Source organism: Postia placenta (genome assembly GCF_002117355.1).
Source record: "Postia placenta MAD-698-R-SB12 unplaced genomic scaffold POSPLAscaffold_14, whole genome shotgun sequence".
NCBI classification, from domain to species: domain Eukaryota; kingdom Fungi; phylum Basidiomycota; class Agaricomycetes; order Polyporales; family Adustoporiaceae; genus Rhodonia; species Rhodonia placenta.
The window spans coordinates 586,240-610,514 of record NW_020169845.1 but is presented as its reverse complement, the minus strand read 5'-3'; the positions used below and the strand labels follow the sequence as shown (position 1 = coordinate 610,514).

Here is a 24,275-nt window from a genome sequence, read left to right as displayed (position 1 = left end):
CCATCGGTATCTGCAGCACATTTCCAGGAAGAACAGTCGTCTGGGGCCCGGCGGTAACGCAGATGAAAGACGGAAAAACACCGGACAGCAGTCTGAAGCGCTGACAAGCACGACGCACAGCATCGAAATGAGGCCAAATACCAAGGTCAGATATCCAGGTTCCATCATGGCCGAGGGTCAGACAAGTGCAGCCGCACTCGGAGCACGATAATGAACCTTTATAGATGGCTTTGAGCCGACCCCGTGAGACACCGATGCATCGGCATGCAGTAGGGCGCCTCTATGTCATGCACAAACGCTGAACGGTCAATGCTTGTGGAGCGAGTCATGACCATTGTTTTTGGTCAGAACCGAGGACTACGGCGGGGAGGTTGAGAGGTGCCGTGATTGTACAGCGTATGGATCGTCTAACCCGGATTCTACGTTTAAATTACCATCGGAAGGCTCTGGTAGTCTCAGGAAAGTTCGAAGTGGGCTTGATCTGAGACAACGAATGCCTTTCAGCAGACTAGAATCAACCTGTAAATTGTGTCGGCAAGGCCGCTGATCTGGGTTGCAAACGTTGTTTTCGAGCTCTGCTCTTGTCTTGTTGGCTCACGACCGTTCCGCTCACCTGATCTGATGATATCTGGTCTGCTGCCTGAGCTCGCTAGTCTCCTGTGAGCAGAACGGAATATACTTCCTTCAAACTACGCAGGCTCTGGATATCCATGTAGAATTCGCTCAAATAAGGACTGTGTCGCTTCCATTCAATATCCATAGACACTCATAAGTGTGATATCTATGAGATTACGACCTCTGGCATAGTGCCATTTGGCACAGTATACAGCTTCCATCCAGCTACGGCTTTGAAGGCTGTGTCGTTACCAAGCTTCTGAGACGTAGCTTGTCGACTTTTCCATTGCTATGTAAGTGATATAACATGTAAGCATACATGATCATCACTTTGTGGGCAACGTACGTGGTGAGCGGCATCACAGACAGCGCATGATATTTGCACGGCACAGCGTAATACGGCTGTAAGGCAGCTACAGTCGTGCGTATCTCTTCGGTGGGAACACATATAGGGCTATAGAACGCCCAAAGGTCTTGTCCTATCAGCAGTGCGCGAGCAGATTCGATGCCTGGACATGCACGAACGGCGGCAGTCACGCCATCCAGCTCTACGCGAAACCCCTATAATGTTCGTGAAACACATTGTGAACCGCCAGGTTTACACGCGTATACCTTGATTTTCACCTGGTCGTCAACTCGTCCGAGGTGGATTAATTGACCCCCTTTCTGGAGCTTGCCGATGTCTCCTGTGTTGTACATCATTCCCCTGTGGCATAAGATTGTTCGTCGAAATGATCAGACGCGGAATGATGTCTCGCACACGCACCCCTGCATGAAAAAAGGATCGCGAAGAAACTTATCCCTTGTAAGATCTGGGCGATTGAGATAACCCATGCACACGCCGCGTCCGCCTGCCCACATTATGCCAGGCATACCGCGTGGAACAGGGCGCATCTCGGCATCGAGGATATATACAGCATTGTTCGGAGTTGAGCTGCCGATCGACTTAGGCACGCCAGGCGTATGTCGGTGCATAGTTTTCACGATGGTCGTCTGCAAAAGAACATGGACCACAACCGATGACAGTAACAGAAAACACATACCTCTGTGGGTCCACAGCAGTTGTGGAACATCGCGCGCTGCGCCCATCGATCGGCGAGGCTCAGGGGGCACGGCTCCCCCTGTTGACTTTTGGGTATGTCGGGCAAGCGTCGCTGCCGGCCCGGGTCACGTGGTCATGCGCCGGTGTGGGAATAGGACTTATGTAGGCGTTGCGCGTCGTAGGTAGCCCCATCGGTTTGTAACCTTATCCACCATTGATCCCTGTCCATCGAGGACGTTGGCTGCCGGCGGTCTTTCCGGTGTCATTCTCACACCCCCGCCGTCGCAACAACACGAATGTTTGGGTAGTCTGATGGGTCATGCTGTGCCAGGATGGACGGCGTGCTAATCACGACATCCACCATCTTCAGGACGTTGATCCAATCCTGCTGGTGGGGCCCACGGAGGTGCAGTGTCCTGCTGTTCATGAGACATCCCAGGATCTCCCAAGCACACATACCAAATGCGACGTTGAGCAGCTGCGAGACTCGGGTTCCGGGGCGGATGCCTAGGTTTCCCGGGGAGAGGCAAAGCACTGGGAGATGCTTGTGTTAGAGCCTAGCGCGTCCGGAAAGAATGAAGCAGCTCACAGTTGCACACATTTGAGTGGCTCACGATCACGCCTTTGGGCCGACCAGTCGTTCCTTAAGAAGTCCTATCAGGAATATATTAAGAGAAGATGCACTAATCGTGACTCACCAGAGGTATAGATGATATATGCGCTATCGTGGGGAAGGAGAGCCACAGGAACTAACATCACAAACGGAGATTCTGAGATAGATAACTCCACAATCAAGTCTTCGAGGCAGACGTGGTGCACGAGGCATGTAGCACTTTGAGACGAGGGTGAAGGTCGGCTGTGCATCTTGCGTGGCAAGTGCATTGTCTGTCACAACACATCCGTCTAAAGGCATGTATGCGGCACAAGAATGGTGACAATTTGTGTAATGGAATGCTCAATCAACAGACAAATGCAAGCACCTTGAATGACACCCTTGGAGCGCAGCCAAGTGGCCAGCCTTCCTAAGAGGCGCTCCAGCTCGTGGTATGTCATGGAGTCGCCACCATGATCGACAATAGTGACAAGCTCAGTGGGCATCCCTACGTGAGCAAGGAATGCATCATGAATGGTGTCATAAGGGACAGCAGAAGAGGGGCCAAGTACAACACTGGCGTTACGAATGTCTTCCGTGGCCTGAAGCCAATATGCTGGAGTAACGAGGGGGAATGCGACTGAACCACCACCTCCTGCTGTCGCGACTTGGGGTCAAGCGACTGGGGAGAACCTAAAACTGGAGGCATCCGACTTATTCTCACCGAAGCGATGGTGAGCGAAGCTCAAACCTAAGGCTAGGGACAAGTAAATGTATTAGTTAGTGAAGTAAGAACAAGATACAAAGAGGGGCTTACTGACCTAGGGACAAGAGGTCGAAACTGAGGTCCCTAGGGCAGCAGAGGCCGGCTTATATACAGGGGAAGTTTAGGGGAGGCTGTGCACACTGGTCTGTGCACAGCTGGTCCGTGCACAGCATGCTGACGTGACCCCAAGGACCGGTGAGTCAGAGAGGCTGTGTCAGCGGAGCCTGAGCTGTGCCGTGCACTGCTGCCCATCTAATTTAATCATACAGTAGATAACGATGCGTCCATATCAGGCAGGTAGTACAGAGGTCGCGGGTTCGAGCCCGCGAAAAGGAAAAATTTAAAAAACGGCTAGATGCCATGCCAACTCGTGACATTACCCCCCCCCTCAACGGCGCATAACCTTATGCGAGGCGCCCTTGCCCATCTCCCACCTGGAGCGGCAGCGTGCTTCAGTCAGCGGCGAAGGCATTGGCTGAAAGTTGAGACCACCAAAGGTAGCAGCGTTGAGGCGGCAAGGGGCATTTGGATTCTTCCGGTGGAAGTCAGCTATGAGGGCTGGCGCATTGGCAGCATTGCGCGCCGGTTCCCATGATGTATGCGAGTCGTCATAACCTTTCCACTTGACGAGGTACTGCAGCTGACGCCGGAAGATCCGCGAATCCTTGATCCATTCGACCTCATACTCCTCGTCACCCTCAACCTCGATCGCAGGCGGCTCCTCCGGCTCCCGGCCCGGGATCTCGCTACGCGTGTACTTGCTAAGCAAGGAGACATGGAACACCGGGTGCACTGGCACCGACTTCGGCAGAACCAATTTGTAATCCAAGTCTTCGAGCTTTCGTCGCACGGCATAAGGCCCAAGGCGCTTGGGACTGAGCTTCTTGCTCAGCTGTTTCAGCTTAAGGTTCTGGGCATCAAGCCAGACCTTGTCCCCTGGTGCAAGAGCACGTGTCATTGCGAATCTCCTTCAGAATCTTGAGCCGATCAGTGGCCGCAGGCATCACAGACATTGGATTGATCCGCACTTGGATCTCAGGATGGTACCCCTGATGCAGGAAGAATGGGGAGTGCCCAGTCGCGGAGTGAACTCAGTTGCTCAGTGCAAACCCTGCAAGCAGCAACTGCTTTGCCCAATTGTCCTGCCTATGGCTTGTGAAAGCACGCAGGTACTGCTCAATCTCCTGATTCCAGCATTCTGTCTGGTCGTCTGTTTGGGGATGGAACACTGTAGATAGCACTGGCTCGATCCCAAGTCCCTTGTACACCGCATGGAGGTACTTTGAAGCAAACTGGGAACCTCGGTCTGATATGACCTTGGCCGGGGCCTCATGATACTTGAACACATTGTGGATGTACAGGTCTGCTGCACCTTCTGCCGTCAGGGTCTCATGACAGGCCGAGAAGTAGACCTGCTTAGTAAAGCAGTCAGCGGTGACCAGGATTGAGTCAAACCCATCAGACTTCGGCAAACTGACGATCATATCGGTCGTGATGATCTGCCACGGGTGCTCGGGAATCTTATTTGGCTTCAGCAGGCCCTGGGGCTTAGCCGGGAATGTTTTGGTACAGTTGCACACGTCGCAGGTGCTTACATACTCATTGACGAATTTAGACATTCCTGGCCACCAGTAGTTCTGTGACATGAGCTCGAGGGTGTTGGCATGACCACCATGTCCGGCAATTGGCGAGTCGTGGTGGATTTTGACGATATTGTCATGAGTTGGTACGGCATCTAGCCGTTTTTTTAAATTTTTTCCTTTTCGCGGGCTCGAACCCGCGACCTCTGTACCACTTGCCTGATACAGACGCATCACCATCTACTGTACGATTAGATTAGATGGGGCGGCAGTGCACGGCACAGCTCGGGCTCCGCTGACACAGCCGCTCTGACTCACCGGCCCCCGGGGCCGCGTTAGCATGCTGCACACGGACCAGCTAGGCATGGACCAACATGCACAGCCTCCCCTAAACTTCCCCTGTATATAAGCCGGCCTCTGCTGCCCTAGGGACCTCAGTTTCGACCTCTTGTCCCTAGGTCAGTAAGCCCCTCTTTGTATCTTGTTCTTACTTCACTAACTAATACATTTACTTGTCCCTAGCCTTAGGTTTGAGCCTCACTCACCATCGCTTCGGTGAGAATCAGTCGAACACCCCCCGCTTTCAGATATTCCCCAGTCGCTTGACCTCAAGTTGTGACATTAGGTCGAAACTCCCATAGTGGCCGGCGTTCATCGGAACCCAAACACTCACTTTCACTTCCTACAGGTCAGGTGGTGTGCACCCTACTATACAATACAATATGTAGATAGCCTACTGTACATTGCCACCACTCAGGGAACGAACTTTTCAGTACCTGCACTTCAGCGGGCGGTACTTGTCCTCACGGACGCGTGGACTAGGTTCCTGCTGCATAATAGTCAAAAGCAGTACTGGGCCCCACGTGAACTGCGAACCCTAGTGTCTTCTCGGGCGCCGTAGCGTAAGCTAGCATAGCACGGCCATTGTAGTACGCGCACCTCCCTGTCCTTCCCCCATCCATCATGGCTGCCTGCCAAGGCCAAATTCACGTATTTGACTCGCAGGACCTCATCGACGTCTACATCCCAGATGGCCCTGAGACTGTCATCTATTGCTGTGAGTAGCAGCCGTGCCCCAACCGGACATCCCGATCGATCGCGGAAGATTACCCGCGCTACAAGGCGATCCAACGAGCACAACACCCGCTCGGCCCTCGAAGCACCCTTGCATCTCGATCTGCCTCGCGGCACTCTCGCCCTGTCTCCCCTACCTCCCGCCTTCCCCAAACTGTCGCCGAGTCCAGTCAAGTACGAGGAGATCTCCCTCCAGACCCTGCGCCAGAGCCTGAGCCTGAGGAGGGTACAGGTGAAGAAGGAATCTTGGAGTCCGAGTCCGAGGATTTTGTTGGGTCCGCCTCGCTGACAGCGCTCGCCCCCGCGTCAGCAGTCCCTGACATACATGACCCCCCCACCAAACTTCCTCCGGTGCCTTCACCATTGTCTCCACCGAGAGGCCGCTCGAGCACTCGCTCCTCTCAAAGTTCGACCAGCGGAGGGCCACCACAGCCACCTCCGCCCCCGCAGCGTCCTCCGTCCCCCCCAACGCTGGTAATGTCTTCTCCCCCGACCACCCCCGACAAGGAGACCCTGAAGCTCCTCCTCCCACTCCGATACGATGGCAAGACCGTCATCGAATGCGACAGATTCTTGTTGCAACTCTGTATCTATTGGTTGATCAACACATCGTTGACAACCATTGAGCTCAAGGTACAAGTTGCGCTGAGCCTGCTCGATGGCGACACCCGCGCCTGGGCCACGCCTTACTTTGCCCAACTCGCGTCGGTGCAGATGGGAGTACAAGGGGTCACAACCCCCTTCAGGAACGAAGCGGCCTTCACTGCTGCCTTTAAGGCCCACTTTCTCGACGACGAGGTGGCAGCACAAGTAGAGCTGGTGAAGCTCTGCGCGGACAAGTCGGTCCGCGAAAAATGCACCGCTGCGGAGTTCTCTGCGCTGTTCAAGGGTTCGGTGGACCGTTCCGGGTATGGGGACCTGGAACTACGCGACAAGTACCTGAGCGGCATTCCCTCCTGCGTATATCACAAGATCGAGCTCGAGACCTTCACCACGTGGCAAGTGGCTGAAAAGCGGGCCACTAAGGTCGAGCAGATCCTCGACATCAGCCGGGCCTGTCAGCCTGAGCTGAACAACTTCTTCTCGGCTTGAGGACAAGGGCGCGGCGGGGCACGTGGTGGTGCACCCTCGACGCATGCAGCTTCGGCCAGCATCAATGCAGCCATCGGAAAAGGAGACTTCCCCGGCACATGCTTTGGCTGCGGGAAGCAAGGGTACCGACGCTTCGAGTGCCCCAATTGTAAGGACAAGCCTTACACAAAACGCGCCGACGCACAGGCTACGGTTGCCTCGGGTTCCACCCAGGCAATGACAAGCGCCCCCGTCACTTCATCCTTGGCGAGTACAAGCACCGCTTCAGCGAAATCGGAAAGTTCCGAGCTGGTGGACTTAATAGCACAGATGAAGTCAATGCGCGAGGAGTTGGAGCACTATCGGGCCATGAGGGAGGAGGGTTTTTGATCCAGTGCGCGCTTCGTGCCGCACGCGTCGGGCCACGTAATAATAATCTGTACAATGTATTGGCGACTGCGAATGTGTATGAGGTGGACCACGGGTCCCAACATTTTCACATTCCAGTACAACTCAAGGGGAAAAGACGGCACAAGGATATAGTTGCAATGGTGGACAGCAGAGCCACTACGAAGTTCATCAACAAGCGTTTCATTACAGAAAACAAGGTGTAGACGCGGAAGTTGAAGGAACCAATTCCGCTATACAATATCGACGGCACCCTCAATAAAGATGGAAGCATCTCAGAAGTAGCTGTGCTACAGATGCAAATAGGAGAGCACGTTGAGAAGACAGTGTTTACAGTCATGGACATCGGTCCAGAGGATGTGATTGTTGGGTTGGATTGGCTACATGAGCACAACCCCAAAATCAACTGGGAGGAAGGCTCCCTCAAGTTATCCCGGTGCCCTGAAACGTGCAGTGCCAGGAGGACTGGCCAGATGGAGCAAGCAGCAACTATGCATGATACGGGGGTCAGGCCCATGGCACGCAGGCGTTCGCCGAAGTCCAGATGGTCGGTTATAGGTGCTTGCCAGAGCAAGGTGCTCCTGGACTTCGAACCCGAAGAAGATGCAGCAGAAGTAGAATGGGATAAGGCCGACTTGATCGAAGCCTGGAAGCAAGGTATCACACTTCCTGATGCCCCTCAGCTGTTTGTCGCAGCAGGGCACACGTACTCCCAGCTGTTCGCTGAGGAAGAGATCAAGAAGAAGGTCATTAAGACCGCCGAGGAGTCAGTGCCCAAACAGTACCACGAGTTTCTGAAGGTCTTCTCAAAGGAAGCATCAGAACGGCTACCCAAAAGGAAGCCATACGATCATGCAATTGAACTCATGCCGGGCTATTCGACATTCCATTCGAAGGTGTACCTCCTGTCAAACAATGAGCAGGAGGAACTCAATAAGTTCCTAAAGGAGTAGCTGGCGAAAGGCTATATACAGGAATCGAAGTCGCCCATTTTGTCCCCCTTCTTCTTCATCAAAAAGAAGGCAGGGACGCTTCAATCCGTGCAGGACTACCATCGGCTGAACACGATCATGGTTAAAAATCGCTATCCCTTGCCACTGATTGCTGAAATGGTAGACAAACACCGTGGCACTACACTGTTCACAAAGTTTGACGTCCGATGGGGATACAACAACGTCCAGATCAAAGCTGGTGACGAATGGAAAGCCGCCTTCGTGACTAACCGGGGGCTGTACGAACCCCTGGTAATGTTCTTTGGACTCACCAATTCCCCTGCAACCTTCCAGGCCATGATGAATAAGATCTTCCATGATTTCATCGTCGGCGGAAAGATCCTTGTGTACCTGGACGACATACTCATCTTTTCCACCAACAAGTAGGAACATGAGAAGGTTACACGTGAGGTTTTGCGTTGCCTCCAGGACAACGATCTGTTCCTGAAGCCTGAGAAGTGTGAATGGGACGTTCCCAAGGTCAACTATGTTGGCTATGTGTTCGGTGGCGATGAGGTGGCGATGGATCCCGCGAAGTTAAAAGGAATCAATGAGTGGCCGGTACCCCGGAACAAAAAAGATGTTCAGAAGTTCCGGGGGTTGTCCAACTTTTACCGCCACTTCATTAAGGACTTTGCTAAGATCTCGCGACCACTCGACTGGCTCACAGGGAATGACCCATGGCATTGGGGCGAGGAAGAGCAACACGCATTTGATGAGCTCAAGCGGCTCTTTGCAACGACTCCAGTCTTGGTGTTGTACAACCCTAATCGGGAGACTTGAATCGAAGTCGATGCCTCAGGTTACGCCACTGGTGGCGTGCTAATGCAGAAGCAGGATGACGGCAAATGGCATCCCATCGCCTTCCGGTCTCACGCTATGGACCTGGTCCAGCGGAACTACGAGATCTATGATAAGGAGATGCTTGCCATCATTAAAGCGCTACACGATTGGCGCCACTATCTCGAGGGGTTACCCAATCAGTTCGAGATCATAACTAATCATAAGAACCTCGAGTACTGGTGTACATCCCAGCATCTCACACGTCATCAAGCACAATGGTCGCTGTTCCTGGCTCGCTTCGACTTCCACATCATGCACAAGGCTGGAACGTCAAATGGAAAGGCTAATGGCCTGTCATGTCGGTCAGATCATCAGATCGGCGATGAGGATGATAACACCGATCAGGTGGTTCTCAAACCGAAAAGGTTCCGCATTGCCTCTGCTAGGCACGGTCATGCCTCAATGACAGCTGATCAGTCGCTTCTGAAGCGCATCCGGGAATGTTCGGAGAAGGATCGGGAGGTGGCCAAGGTACTTGAAAAGGTGCAGGACCTCGGGCCGTCCCGGCTGCAAAGGGGTTTTGAGGAGTGGAATGCCGAACAAGGGCTTCTGCTGTTCCACGGATGCGTATACGTCCCAAAGGACGCAGAGCTCCGGCGGGATATCGTCAAGACCCACCACGACTTGCCGATCGCCGGTCATGGCAGCTGTGCCAACACCCTGGAGCTCGTGTCGCGGAATTACTGGTGGCCTGGGATGTCCAAATTTGTCAATGAGTACGTAAGCACCTGCGACGTGTGCAACCGTACCAAGACATTCCCAGCCAAACCCCAGGGTCCGCTGAAGCCGAATGAGATTCCCGAGCGCCCATGGCAGATCATCACGACTGATATGATCGTCGGCTTGCCAAAGTCTGATGGATTCGACTCGATCCTGGTTACCGCCGACCGCTTCACAAAGCAGGTCCACTTCTCAGCCTATCATGAGACCCTGACGGCAGAAGGTGCGGCAGACCTGTACATCCACAATGTGTTCAAGTATCATGAGGCCCCGGCCAAGGTCATATCAGACCGAGGTCCCCAGTTTGCTTCAAAGTACCTCCATGCGGTGTACAAGGGACTTGGGATCGAGCCAGTGCTATCTACAGTGTTCCATCCCCAAACAGACGACCAGACAGAATGCTGGAATCAGGAGATTGAGCAGTACCTGCGTGCTTTCACAAGCCATAGGCAGGACAATTGGGCAAAGCAGTTGCTGCTTGCAGGGTTTGCACTGAGCAACTGAGTTCACTCCGCGACTGGGCACTCCCCATTCTTCCTGCATCAGGGGTACCATCCTGAGATCCAAGTGCGGATCAATCCAATGTCTGTGATGCCTGCGGCCACTGATCGGCTCAAGATTCTGAAGGAGATTCGCAATGACACGTGCTCTTGCACCAGGGGACAAGGTCTGGCTTGATGCCCAGAACCTTAAGCTGAAACAGCCGAGCAAGAAGCTCAGTCCCAAGCATCTCGGACCATATGCTGTGCGGCAAAAACTCGAAGACTTGGATTACAAATTGGTTCTGCCGAAGTCGGTGCCAGTGCACCCGGTGTTCCATGTCTCCTTGCTTAGCAAGTACACGCGTAGCGAGATCCCGGGCCGGGAGCCGGAGGAGCCGCCTGCGATCGAGGTTGAGGGTGACGAGGAGTATGAGGTCGAATGGATCAAGGATTCGCGGATCTTCCGGCGTCAGCTGCAGTACCTCGTCAAGTGGAAGGGTTATGACGACTCGCATACATCATGGGAACCGGCGCGCAATGCTGCCAATGCGCCAGCCCTCATAGCTGACTTCCACCGGAAGAATCCAAATGCCCCTTGCCGCCCTAACGCTGCCACCTTTGGGGTAATGTCACGAGTTGGCACGGCGTCTAGCCGTTTTTTAATTTTTTCCTTTTCGTGGGCTCGAACCCACGACCTCTGTACTACATGTCTGATATGGACACATCATATCTACTGTACGATTAGATTAGATGGGGCGGCAGTGCATGGCACAGCTCGGGCTCTGCTGACACAGCCTGTCGCGACTTGAGGTCAGGCCACTGGAGAGAACCTGAAAACTGGGGGTGTCCGACTGATTCTTACCGAAGCGATGGTGAGCAATACTCAAACCTAAGGCTAGAAACAAGATAATATATTAGTGAGGTAAGAAAAGGAATACAAAGGATGCTTACTGACCTAGGGACAAGAGGTCAAAACTGAGGTCCCTAGGGCAGCAGAGGCCGGTGATACGACCTACAAAACCCTAACCCCTAACCTAGGTGCGACCTAAAGGGACTAGAGGGACGGATTATAGTCTTAGTGAGAGGGGAGTTAGCAGCAAGGTGTCCCGTGGTTCGAGTGAACACGAGAAACGCCCTTGGCAAAGGTTACAAACAACGGGGAAGGTATGAGGTGGCTTCGACACGTCGTCGAAGCTACTTGGAGGCTGTGGAAAGTTAGCGACGATCGAAGCTCGGCAGAGCTCTTCGATGTATCGTAGAAGGAAGGGACACGACTTGTTAGGGTGGACTTAGCTAGGACGCGGTTCGTAGTTTCTTCGACAATAGTCGAAGTCGAAGGGTTTGTCGAGACGGTATCGACGAGTAAACGCAGTGGACGAGGTTTCGAAGTTACGCAGCGAGGGACGAAGTGACGCAGTTGAAAGCTTAGACGCGGGGCGAACTCGACTTATGAGCTCTGAACTTGAGGGGGGAACCGGATCTTGTTATTTTTGGAGAAGTACGACAGAATTTATACTACACAGGACGCTACGACTATCGAAAGTGGCACACTGGTACAAGGGGCTTTGCATTGTTCCTCAAGAAGCTGCCTCACCGAGGGGCACATACCAAGTCCATTGGTAGAGTGACGTCATGCCGGACGCGGAGATGAAGAGAAACATATGGCCACTTCGGACCAGTAGCCGTTGTGAAGGCATGTCGCAAGGTTCGATACTTAATCGGGAAAGACCGGCTACGTCGGTGTGGCTTGGAGCGAAGCGCGCGCTTGGCCAAGCGGCGTCAAGTGGCCCTATTGTTTGCCGAATGCGGAAGATGTCCCGGGATCTACGCACGAGGCGTCGGGACGACCGTGCCGAGCTTCGAGTAAGTGTCGCGCACCGTCGAAGGTGTCGAAGAGCGTCGAAGGTGAAATCGAAGTGGTGGGAGACTGAGTCGAAGTGCCGGGCGGGATGCAACTGCCGAAAAGAGGTGAATCGGGGCCCAGAAGGGCTTGGCGCCTATCATCTGCTCCCTATTGAAATTTGGACCACCCTCGGTCCTCCACGTGATGCGAGAAGCACGATGGTCGTGAACGGGTCGAAGCGGCATGACAACCCGCGTCGGTTTCGAACGCCACGTGGCCGGCGCTAAACGCTGGTCGGAAAGGGGTTATAAGCAGGGTAGACTTAGCCTCATTTTCCCCATCCCATCGTTCCTTCATCGCTACCTCGTCGCCCTTTTCTGCATACTCGCTGCTCTCTACGATGTCTTCTCGTTCCGCCACCCCTGCATTGACTCCCTCGCTCGTCAACCGCCGCCTCGCCTCCTTGCTCGTGGTCCTTGAGGCTCCGCCGACTGCCGATGCCGCGCTCGACATGGTCGAAGAGTGGGCGCAGGATTTGTCGCTGCTCGTCGTAAGTCGCTGCATAATCTGTATAACCCAACTAACCGTTTGTTTTCGAACAGCTCGCCTATCGCAAGGCCTTGGGCGCCATCCGCGACGAGGAGATGGAGTTGCGCGTCGCTGCTGCCGTCAAGCAGCTTGCCAAGCAGGCATCGGAATTGTGGGTCGAGTGGGCGCGCGGGGACTGGCCAGAGCTCGTGACCGCCATCGACATCGAGGTCCAACGACGCGCTGAAGAGCAGAAGCATCTCGCCGAGGAGGAAGCACGACGCGTCGAAGAGGCTGCAAAGCGTGTGAAGGCCGCCGAGGACCGTCGCCTCGAAGACGAACGGCGTTGAAAGGATGAAGAGGAACAGCGCCTCGAAGACAAACATCGCGCGCAAGAGGCCGCCGATGAAGAGATGGCAAGGATCGCGGCCGCTGAAGGACTTCTCGACAAGGGGAAAGGGCGCGCAAGGGTCGATGACGAGGTCACCGAGTTGTCGGACGACCCCTCGGTCGTAAGTGTTTTCTTGTATCGTCGTTCGATGACTAATCTCTCTTTCGTAGAAGACTCCTCGGACGCTCGAACGTCCTTTCACGATGACGGAGGTCGACATGGCCGCCGTTGCGCTTGAGAAGCGCCAGTCGGGACAGAAGGTAAGCTCGACTCTTCGTCGAAGCGGTTCAATGCTAACTCTTCGATAGTGTGATCGTTGCGCCGGCTACCGCTCGACCCCGGTGGAGTGCGTGTGGGTCGAGAATGCCACAACTTGTGAGAGGTGTGCGCAGTTCCAACAGGGCTGCTATTTCGACAAAGTGTCTGTCCTGGGCAAGACAAAGAAGACGCGCGGCGGGAGATCTACCACAAAGAAGTGCAGTAAGTCGTTTCTTCTTGTCCTAGGCTTTCGCTGATGACTTAGTAGTTCGGCCGACCTCTCCTGGGCCTTCGGTCGCAGATGCAAGTGGTTCGAAAAAGCGTCGAGTCGACGAGCCCCCGCGCCCCCTTCTACAACTGCCTCTCGATGGGGCCAGCCGCCTTGGGCTCGAACAGGACGACCTCAATGCGCTCGACCTGGACGACGAATCTCGGGGAATCATTCGCATCATCCGCGAGGAGCGCGCTCACATCGCTCGCCGTCGAGCGCTCCTACACGACATGGACCTCGACCTCCAGAAGATGGAGAAGGCCGCGCTTGCAAAGGGAGGAATCGATTTTGTGTGCGGGGCTGTCGACGATGAGTAGGCGATGGCGCGGCTCGTCTTGTATTGTAGTTGTCTTCATGTCGTAGAACATTGCGTAGATGGTCGAATGGAAAATGCGGCCCTTGGCCTAAACGAAACCTAGCGGGAACTAAGAAAAACAGGAAATGAAAATAAGGGTGTTCGAAGTAAGTCGTAATATGATCGAAGGACATAGAAGAAAAAATAGGAATGTTCATAGCAAGGGAAAATGGACTTGATGAAAATATAGGCTCAGTTTGTCATCACAGCCTAGGAGGACTCGTCTAAGGTGAGCCTCCGCGCAACGGTCGAATTGAAGCGTTCATAGAACGTCGAACGATGTCGCGACTATCGAGTTGAATCGAAGGTATTCATACAAGGGAAGGTCTGGAACGTAGGATAAAAATCAAGCATATCGCGTAACGTGAGAGCAGGAATGGAGAGAAGAAAGTACGTATCGTGGTGTACAAGTAAAAAAAGGGAAGAACCTCTATTCGTCGCGTTCTTCAGTTTCTTCGACTTCATCATCGTCATCGTTGCCTAGAGAATTCGACAGTTCGAGTTCTCGAAGACGCTCGGTCGAGACATCTTCGAGATCTTCGGGAATTGGTTGTCACGAGTTGGTACGGCGCCTAGTCGTTTTTTAATTTTTCCTTTTCGCGGGCTCGAACCCGCGACCTCTGTACTACCTGCCTGATATGGATGCGTCACTATCTACTGTACGATTAGATTAGATGGGGCGGCAGCGCACGGCACAGCTCGGGCCCCGCTGACACAGCCGCTCTGACTCACCGGCCCCCGGGGCCGCGTCGGCATGCTGCGCACAGACCAGCTGCGCACGGACCAACGTGCACAGCCTGCCCTAAATCTCCCCATGTATATAAGCCGGCCTCTGCTGCCCTAGGGACCTCAGTTTCGACCTCTTGTCCCTAGGTCAGTAAGCTCCCATGTACTTACTTACTTATTCAATACTAACTAACTTGTCCCTAGCCTTAGGTTTGAGCACTGCTCACCATCGCTTCGGTGAGATTTAGTCGGACGCCCCCAGCTTTCAGATCTTCCCCTGTCGCTTGACCTCAAGTCGCGACATAGGTCGAAACTCCACAAGCTGCCGGTGCTCCTCAGAACCCCACAAACTCACTTTTTTTTCCTATAGGTTGGGTGGTGCGCACCCCTACTGTACCCTACAATACGTAGATAGCCTACTATATATCGCCAACACTCGAGAGACGAACTCTTCAGTACCTGCACTTCAGTGGGCGGTACTTGTCCTCACGGACGCGTAGCCTTGGTTCCTGCTGCATAATAGTCAAAAGCAGTATTGGGCCCTACGTGAACTGCGAATCTCAGTGTCATCTCGGGCGCCGTAGGTGTAAGCTAGTCTACCACGGCCTTTTGTAGTACGCGCACCTCCCCTTCCTCCCCCCATCCAACGTGGCTGCCTGCCAAGGCCAAGTTCACGCATTCGACTCTCAGGACCTTATCAACGTCTACATCCCAGACGGCCCTGAGACTATCATCTACCATTGCGAACAGCAGCCGTGCCCGAACCGAACCCCCCGATCAATCCCGGAGGACTACCCACGCTACAAAGCGATCCGACGAGCGCAACACCCGCTCGGACCCCGAAGCACCCTTGCATCTCGATCAGCCTCGCGGCACTCTCGCCCTGTCTCCCCTAGCTCCCGTCTCCCTCAAACTGTCGTCACTGATCCAGATCAAGCGCGAGGAGATCTCCCTCCAGATCCTGCACCAGAGCCAGAGCCTGAGGAGAGTGAGGGTGAAGAAGGAGTCTCGGAGTCCGAGTCCGAGGATTCTGTTGGGTCCGCCTCGCCGACAGTGTTCGCCCCCGCGTCAGCAGTCCCTGACGTACATGACCCCCCTGCCGAACTTCCTCCAGCGCCTTCACCGCCGACTCCGCCGAGAGGCCGCTCGAGCACTCGCTCCTCTCGAAGTTCGACCAGCAGAGGGCCACCACAGCCGCCTCCACCCCCGCAATGTCCTCCGTCCCCCCCGACGCTGATAATGTCATCCCCCGCAGCCGCCCCCGACAAGGAGACTTTGAAACTTCTCCTCCCCCTCCGCTATGACGGCAAAACCGTCATCGAATGCGACAGGTTCCTGTCGCAACTTCGTATCTACTGGTTGATCAACACGTCGTTTACGACCATTGAGCTTAAGGTACAAGTTGCGCTAGGCCTGCTCGATGGCAACGCCCGCGCCTGGGCCACGCCTTACTTTGCCCAACTCGCATCAGTGCAGATGGGTGTGCAAGGGGTTACAACCCCCTTCAGGAACGAAGCGGCCTTCACCGCTGCCTTCAAGGCTCGCTTCGGCAATCTCGACAATGCGGCAGCAGCCCAGGTAGAGCTGGCGAAGCTCTGCACGGACAAGTCGGTCCGCGAAAAACGCACTGCGGCGGAGTTCTCCGCACTGTTCAAGGGTCCGGCGGACCGTTCCGGGTATGGGGACCTGGAACTACGCGACAAGTACCTGAGCGGTATCCCCTCCCACGTATATCGCAAGATCGAGCTTGAGACCTTCACCACGTGGCGAGCCGCTGAAAAGCGAGCCACTGAGGTCGAGCAGATCCTCGATATCAGCCGGGCCCATCGGCCCGAGTTGAACAACTTCTTCTCAGCCCGAGGTCGAGGTCGCGGTGGGGCACGTGGAGGTGCACCTACGACACACGCAGCTTCGGCCAGCATCAATGTGGCCGTCGGAAAAGGAGACTTCCCCGGCACATGCTTTGGCTGCGGGAAGCAAGGGTACCGTCGTTTTGAGTGCCCTAATTGTAAGGATAAACCTTACACAAAACGCACCGACACGCGGGCTATGGTTGCCTCGGGTTCCACCCAGGCCGCGACAAGCGCCCCCGTCGCTTCATCCTCGGTGAGTACAAGCGCCGCTTCAGCGAAATCGGAAAGTTCCAAGCTGGCGGACTTAATAGCACAGATGAAGTCGATGCGCGAGGAGCTTGAGCACTATCGGGCAATGAAGGAGGAGTCTTTTTGATCCGGTCCGCGCTTTGTGCCGCACGCGTCGGGCCGCGTAATAATAATCTGTACAATGTATTGGCGACTGCGAATGTGTACGAGTTGGACCATAGGTCCCAGCATTTCCACATCCCGGTGCGCCTCAAAGGAGAAAGACGGCACAAGGACATAGTTGCAATGGTGGACAGCGGAGCCACCACGAAGTTCATCAACAAGCGTTTCATCAAGGAGAATCGAGTACGAACGCGGAAATTGAAAGAGCCAATTCCGCTTTACAATATCGATGGAATGCTCAATAAAGACGGAAGCATCTCGGAGGTAGCCGTTGATAGGCGCCAAGCCCCTCTGGGCCCCGATTCACCTCTTTTCGGCACTCGCATCCCGCCCGGCACTTCGACTCAGTCTCCCAACACTTCGATTTCGCCTTCGACGCTCTTCGACACCTTCGACGGTGCGCGACGCTTACTCGAAGCTCGGCACGGTCTTCCCGATGCCTCGTGCGTAGATCTCGGAACGTCTTCCGCATTCGGCGAACAATAGGGCCACTCGACGCCGCTCGGCCAAGCGCGCGCTTCGCTCCAAGCCACACCGAAGTAGCCGGTCTTTCCCGATTAAGTATCAAACCTTGCGACATGCCTTCACAACGGCTACCGGTCTGAAGTGGCCATGTGTTTCTCTTCATCTCCGCGTCTGGCATGACGTCACTCTACCGATGGACTTGGTATGTGCCTCTCGGTGAGGCAGCTTCTTGAGGAACAATGCAAAGCCCCTTGTACTCGTATGCCACTCTCGAATAGTCGTAGCGTCCTGTGTAGTATAAATTCTGTCGTACTTCTCCAAAAATAACAAGATCCGGTTCCCCCCTCAAGTTCAGAGCTCATAAGTCGAGTTCGCCCCGCGTCTAAGCTTTCAACTGCGTCACTTCGTCCCTCGCTGCGTAACTTCGAAACCTCGTCCACTGCGTTTACTCGTCGATACCGTCTCGACAAACCCTTCGACTTCGACTATTGTCGAAGAAACTGCGAACCGCGCCCTAGCTAAGTACACCCTATCGAATCGTGTCCCTTCTCTCTACGATACATCGAAGAGCTCTGCCGAGCTTCGATCGTCGCTAACTTTCCACAGCTTCCGAGTAGCTTTGACGACGTGTCGAAGCCACCTCGTACCTGCCCGTTTGTTCGTAACCTTTCCCAAGGGCGTTTCTCGTGTTCACTCGAACCGCGGGACACCTTGCTGCTAACTCCCCTCTCATTAGACTATAAGCCGTCTCTCTAGTCCCTTTAGGTCGCACCCAGGTTAGGGGTTAGGGTTTCGTAGGTCGTATCATTTCTGGAGCCCACCGCGAGGGGATTTCAGGCAAGAATTCGCCGCTTTCGGGTTTCCGAAAACGTCTCCAGTAGTCACCCGCTTGCAAGCGCGTGAGGCTGCTAGCCGCAGCGCCGCTGAGAACCTCGACAGCTCCTCTAGAACGCAATCGACTCCCTCTCCGACAATCCCCGGTGACTTCGACCGCGACGAAGAAAACGAGATAGACCAAGAACTCCAGGACGACTTCGACAAAGAACCGATCCCTTCGACCGCCGAAGAACGCACTTCATCCCCCGAGCTTCTAGGCCTCACTACTTCCGACTACGACTTTTCGACCCCTGATCTTTTCGAACGATCCAGTTCTTCGCCCGAACCCGAGTATCCCATCCCATCTACTTCGAATCTCGTACTTCCGACTCCGTCGTCTTTTCGCGCCCACCGGCACATGCTTTGGCTGCGGGAAGCAAGGGTACCGTCGTTTTGAGTGCCCTAATTGTAAGGATAAACCTTACACAAAACGCACCGACACGCGGGCTATGGTTGCCTCGGGTTCCACCCAGGCCGCGACAAGCGCCCCCGTCGCTTCATCCTCGGTGAGTACAAGCGCCGCTTCAGCGAAATCGGAAAGTTCCGAGCTGGCGGACTTAATAGCACAGATGAAGTCGATGCGCGAGGAGCTTGAGCACTATCGGGCAATGAAGGAGGAGTCTTTTTGATCCGGTCCGCGCTTCGTGCCGCACACGTCGGGCCGTGTAATAATAATCTGTACAATGTATTGGCGACTGCGAATGTGTACGAGTTGGACCATAGGTCCCAGCATTTCCACATCCCGGTGCGCCTTAAAGGAGAAAGACGGCACAAAGATATAGTCGCAATGGTGGACAGCGGAGCCACCACGAAGTTCATCAACAAGCGTTTCATCAAGGAGAATCGAGTACGAACGCGGAAATTGAAAGAGCCAATTCCGCTTTACAATATCGATGGAACGCTCAATAAAGACAGAAGCATCTCGGAGGTAGCCGTGCTACAGATGCAGATAGGAGAGCACGTCGAAAAGACGGTGTTCACGGTCACGGACATAGGTCCAGAAGATGTGATCGTCGGGTTGGATTGGCTGCGAGAGCACAACCCCGAAATCGATTGGGAGTCAGGCTCCCTGAAATTATCACGATGCCCTGAAACGTGCAGTGCCAGGAAGACTGGCCGGATGGAGCAAGCGGCGACTGCGCGTGATACGGGGGTCAGGCCCACGGCGCGCAGACGCTCGCAGAAGTCCAGGCGGTCGGTCATAGGTGCTTGCCGGAGTAAGGTACTCCCGGACTTCGAACCCGAAGATGATCTGGTGGAGGTAGAGTGGGACGAAGCTGACTTGATCGAGGCCTGGGAGCAGGGTGTCACGCTTCCCGACGCCCCTCAGCTGTTCATCGCAGCAGGGCACACGTATTCCCAGCTGTTCGCTGAGGAAGAGATCAAAAAGAAGGTCGTCAAAACCGCCGAGCAGTCAGTACCTAAACAGTACCATGAGTTCCTGAACGTCTTCTCGAAGGAAGCATCAGAACGGCTACCTGAAAGAAAGCCTTATGATCACGCGATCAAACTCGTACCCGGCTACTCGACATTCCACTCGAAGGTGTATCCCCTGTCGAACAACGAACAAGAGGAACTGGACAAGTTCCTAAAGGAGCAACTAGCGAAGGGCTCATACGGGAGTCGAAGTCGCCCATTTCGTCGCCTTTCTTCTTCATCAAAAAGAAGGAAGGGACACTTCGACCCGTGCAGGACTACCGCCGATTGAACGCAATCACGGTCAAAAACCGCTACCCTTTACCGCTGATTGCCGAGATGGTAGATAAGCTCCGCGGCGCCACGCTCTTCACCAAGTTCGATGTCCGATGGGGATACAACAACGTCCGGATCAAAGCTGGTGACGAATGGAAGGCGGCCTTTGTGACTAACCGAGGGTTGTATGAGCCCTTGGTGATGTTCTTCGGCCTCACCAATTCCCCCGCGACCTTCCAGGCAATGATGAACGAGATCTTCCACGATCTCATCGTCGGTGGCAAGATCCTCGTATACCTTGATGACATACTCATCTTCTCTACCAACAAGGAGGAGCACGAAAAAGTCACACGCGAGGTTCTTCGTCACCTTCAGGACAACAATCTATTCCTGAAGCCTGAGAAGTGCGAATGGGACGTTCCCAAGGTCGACTATGTTGGCTATGTGTTCGGTGGCGATGAGGTAGCAATGGATCCCGCGAAGCTAAAAGGAATTAATGAGTGGCCGGTACCCCGGAACAAAAAGGACGTCCAGAAGTTCCGGGGGTTCTCCAACTTCTACCGCCGCTTCATTAAGGACTTTGCTAAGATCTCGCGACCACTCGACCGGCTCACAGGGAACGACCCATGGCATTGGGGTGAAGAGGAGCAGCACGCCTTCGACGAGCTCAAGCAGCTCTTCGCGACGACTCCAGTCCTAGCACTGTACGACCCTAATCGGGAAACGCGCATTGAAGTCGACGCCTCGGGGTACGCCACTGGCGGCGTATTGATGCAGAAGCAGGATGACGGCAAATGGCATCCCATCGCCTTCAGATCCCATGCGATGGATCCGGCCCAGCGGAACTACGAGATCTACGACAAGGAGATGCTTGCCATCATTGAGGCGCTAGACGATTGGCGCCACTACCTCGAAGGGTTGCCCAATCAGTTCGAGATCGTTACTGATCACAAGAACCTCGAGTACTGGCGTACATCTCAGCACCTCACGCGCCGTCAAGTGCGATGGTCGCTGTTCCTGGCCCGCTTCGATTTCCGCATCACGCACAAGGCCGGAACATCAAACGGAAAAGCCGATGCCCTATCGCGCCGATCAGACCATCAGATCGGTGATGAGGACGATAACACCGATCAGGTAGTTCTCAAGCCAGAGCGCTTCCGCATCGCCTCCGCCAGGCACGGTCATGCCTTGGTGACGGCCAATCAGTCGCTTCTGAAGCGCATTCAGGAGTGTTCGGAAAAGGATCGGGAGGTGGCCGAGGCACTTGAAAAGGTACAGGACCTCGGGCCGCCCCGGCTTCAGAGGGGCTTTGAGGAGTGGAATGCCGAACAAGGGCTCCTGCTGTTCCGCGGGTGCGTGTATGTCCCAAAGAATGCGGAGCTCCGGTGGAATATCGTTAAAATCCACCACGACTTGCCGATCGCCGGTCATGGCGGTCGTGCCAAAACCCTGGAGCTCGTATCGCGGAACTACTGGTGGCCTGGGATGTCTAAATTCGTCAATGAGTACGTGAGCACCTGCGACATGTGCAACAGTACCAAGACATTCCCAGCCAAACCCCAGGGTCCGCTGAAGCCGAATGAGATCCCCGAGCGCCCATGGCAGATCATCACGACTGATATGATCGTTGGCTTGCCGAAGTCTGATGGATTTGACTCGATCCTGGTCACCGCCGACCGCTTCACAAAGCAGGTCCACTTCTCGGCCTGTCATGAGACCCTGACGGCAGAAGGTGCGGCAGACCTGTACATCCGCGATGTGTTCAAGCATCATAGGGCCCCAGCCAAGGTCATATCAGACCGAGGACCCCAATTCGCTTCGAAGTATCTCCATGCGGTGTACAAGGGACTGGGAATCAAGCCGGCGCTGTCCACAGCATTCCACCCTCAGACAGACGGCCAGACAGAATGCTGGAATCAGGAGATCGAACAGTACCTGCGCGCCTTCACAAGCCACAGGCAGGATGATTGGGCGAAGCAATTGCCGCTCGCGGAATTTGCATTGAACAACCGAGTTCACTCCGCGACCGGGCACTCCCCTTTCTTCCTGCATCAAGGGTACAATCCTGAGATCCAAGTGCGGATCAATCCGATGTCTGTGATGCCTGCGGCCGCTGATTGGCTCAAGATCCTGAAGGAGATTCGCGACAATACGCGCTCTGCGCTCGAGCTGTCGGCCGAGCGCATGAAGGTGTACTACGACAAGCATGTGCGGAAGGCACCGGTCTTCGCGCCGGGGGACAAGGTCTGGCTTGATGCCTGGAACCTTAAGCTGAAACAGCTGAGCAAGAAGCTCAGTCCCAAGCGCCTTGGGCCTTATGCCGTGCGACGAAAGCTCGGAGACTTGGACTATGAATTAGTCCTGCCGAAATCGGTGCTGGTGCACCCGGTATTCCATGTCTCCTTGCTTAGCAAGTACACGTGTAGCGATATCCCGGGCCGGGAGCCGGAGGAACCGCCTGCGATCGAGGTTGAGGGCGACGAGGAGTACGAGGTTGAGCGGATCAAGGATTCAAGGATCTTCCAGCATCAACTACAGTACCTCGTCAAGTGGAAGGGTTATGACGACTCGCATACGTCATGGGAACCGGCGCGCAATGTTGCCAATGCGCCGGCCCTCATAGCCGACTTCCACCGGAAAAATCCGAATGCCCCTCGCCGCCTCAATGCTGCTACCTTTGGTGGTCCCAACTTCCAGCCGATGCCTTCGCTGCTGACTGAAGCACAATGCTGCTCCGGGTGGGAGATGGGCAAGGGCTCCTCGCATGAGGTCATGCGCCGTTGAGGGGGGGTAATGTCACGACTTGGCACGGCGCCTAGCCGTTTTTTTAATTTTTTCCTTTTCGCGGGCTCGAACCTGCGACCTCTGTACTACATACCTGATATGGACGCGTCATTATCTACTGTACGATCAGATTAGATAGGACGGCAGTGCACGGCACAGCTCGGGCTCCACTGACATAGCCGCTCTGACTCACCGGCCCCCGGGGCCGCGTCGGCATGCTGCGCACAGACCAGCTCCGCACGGACCAATGCGCACAGCCTGCCCTAATCTCCCCATGTATATAAGCCGGCCTCTGCTGCCCTAGGGACCTCAGTTTCGACCTCTTGTCCCTAGGTCAGTAAGCCCTCATTTGTATTCCTTTCTTACTTAACTAACTAATATACTATCTTGTCCCTAGCCTTAGGTTTGAGCCTTGCTCACCATCGCTTCGGTAAGAACCAGTCGAACGCCCCCAGCATCCTTCAAAGTCTGTGTTCCCCCTGTCGCTCGACCCTAAGTCGCGACATTCACGTTGGCGAGTTGCGCTTGCTCCGATCGAGGCACTAGCTCGTAGCTATCCTCCTCCCTATTGAAATCTGAGCCGTCCTCGGCTCTGTCATTGGTGAAGATGGCAAGCAAAGGTACAGGCGGGAGGGGCTGAATCTGGTGAACGAAAGAATGCATCTGGTCGATCCAATCGTCGAACTCTTTGTCGACCTCGTCTTCGATGACATCACTGGGTTGAGATGTGCGTCGAGAGAGACCGTCGGGGCCGTGCATTGTACCGGGGACATGGACTAGTGTGAAATGGAATGTGAGAATCGAGGCAATCCACCGGTTGATACTCGCGCTTGGGGCTATGTCTGGATTCTTCAGCATACCCTTGATGTACCGAGCATCGACTTCGACGATGAGGTTCCGAACGCCAATCAGGTATAGTCGAAGGGATCGTAGCGTGCGGAATAGACCGTAGATCTCGAGCTTCGGCTGTGAAAACCTTCGTTTGCGATCGTTGAGCGTGATTGAGCCGAACCTGCTATAGTAACGGACTCGCGTGTTGGCCTCGTCACACTGGCAGAGGTGATATCCAACGGCGATGAACGACGTGTTGACGGCAAGAATGACGGGGGAGGGGGAATCATAATTAAAGGCTCGGAGTGCGGGGGATGAGAGTAGTGCGTCCTTGAGGTCTTCCTGCGCTGCGATTTGCTCCGGACCGAACTCGAACTTGACGTCCTTCCTCGTGAGGCGTACGAGCGCGTCGGCACGGTGAGCAAAATTACGGATGAAGATTCGAACGACGCTGATGGTCCCGAGGAACGCTCGAACGTCAGATAGAGTAGCGCATGGACCCCAGTTGCGTATCGCTGCAACACGAGAGTCATCGGGGAGGCGTCCTCGAGGAGTGCAGCGATGTCCTACCACCAGGATTTCTCGAGCAATGAGGACGCTCTTGACTCCTGAGAAGGTACCTCCGGCGTAGCGCATTCGAGTGACTACGCGGTTCATGTTCTCGAAATGCTCCCATACGAAGTGTCGAATGCCGCGGTTCGAAGGGAGCCGCTCGTCGTTGTAGTCGGATTCGGGACCCTTGACGGGAACGTCGTCGACATAGGGCACCGTAACGTGCGGGATCTCGGGCTGGAGGATGTAGGTGA

At 54.8% G+C, this 24,275-nt stretch overlaps 5 protein-coding genes across 5 annotated transcripts; 3 read left to right on the top strand and 2 right to left on the bottom strand.

Moving 5' to 3' along the window:
- Positions 1-731: 731 nt before the first annotated feature.
- Positions 732-1,610, bottom strand: POSPLADRAFT_1041305 (hypothetical protein). Its single transcript, XM_024477884.1, has 4 exons — positions 1,382-1,610; positions 1,228-1,321; positions 962-1,176; positions 732-904 (listed from the first exon to the last, which is right to left on the bottom strand). Exons 1-4 carry the CDS (start codon positions 1,588-1,590, stop codon positions 841-843), a joined length of 582 nt encoding a protein of 193 aa, XP_024335346.1. The 5' UTR covers positions 1,591-1,610; the 3' UTR covers positions 732-840.
- Positions 1,611-1,925: 315 nt separating this feature from the next.
- Positions 1,926-2,539, bottom strand: POSPLADRAFT_1060429 (hypothetical protein; the record flags this gene model as incomplete). The annotated part of the gene is made up of 3 exons (XM_024481259.1): positions 1,926-2,191; positions 2,247-2,300; positions 2,356-2,539. 3 exons carry the CDS (start codon positions 2,537-2,539, stop codon positions 1,926-1,928), a joined length of 504 nt encoding a protein of 167 aa, XP_024335345.1.
- A 3,019-nt stretch (positions 2,540-5,558) lies between these two features.
- POSPLADRAFT_1152488 (hypothetical protein) lies at positions 5,559-6,761 on the top strand (the record flags this gene model as incomplete). The annotated part of the gene is made up of 2 exons (XM_024486659.1): positions 5,559-5,652; positions 5,701-6,761. 2 exons carry the CDS (start codon positions 5,559-5,561, stop codon positions 6,759-6,761), a joined length of 1,155 nt encoding a protein of 384 aa, XP_024335344.1.
- A 5,667-nt stretch (positions 6,762-12,428) lies between these two features.
- Positions 12,429-13,793, top strand: POSPLADRAFT_1152845 (hypothetical protein; the record flags this gene model as incomplete). Its single annotated transcript, XM_024486695.1, has 6 exons — positions 12,429-12,578; positions 12,631-12,861; positions 12,910-13,068; positions 13,118-13,207; positions 13,256-13,427; positions 13,474-13,793. 6 exons carry the CDS (start codon positions 12,429-12,431, stop codon positions 13,791-13,793), a joined length of 1,122 nt encoding a protein of 373 aa, XP_024335343.1.
- Positions 13,794-14,964: 1,171 nt separating this feature from the next.
- Positions 14,965-15,605, top strand: POSPLADRAFT_1097882 (hypothetical protein; the record flags this gene model as incomplete). Its single annotated transcript, XM_024483156.1, has 2 exons — positions 14,965-15,026; positions 15,173-15,605. Coding segments are annotated over 2 exons (495 nt in total), but the record flags the coding sequence as incomplete, so codon positions are not given.
- Between the last annotated feature and the right edge of the window lie 8,670 nt (positions 15,606-24,275).

Coding starts and splice junctions, on each gene's coding strand:
- POSPLADRAFT_1041305 (XM_024477884.1), bottom strand. CDS start 1,590: ATGCACCGACATACGCCTGGCGTGCCTAAGTCGATCGGCAGCTCAACT. Junction 1,177..1,227: donor ACGACCAGGTGAAAATCAAG/GTATACGCGTGT, acceptor CGAACATTATAG/GGGTTTCGCGTAGAGCTGGA. Junction 905..961: donor TCTGTGATGCCGCTCACCAC/GTACGTTGCCCA, acceptor TCACTTACATAG/CAATGGAAAAGTCGACAAGC.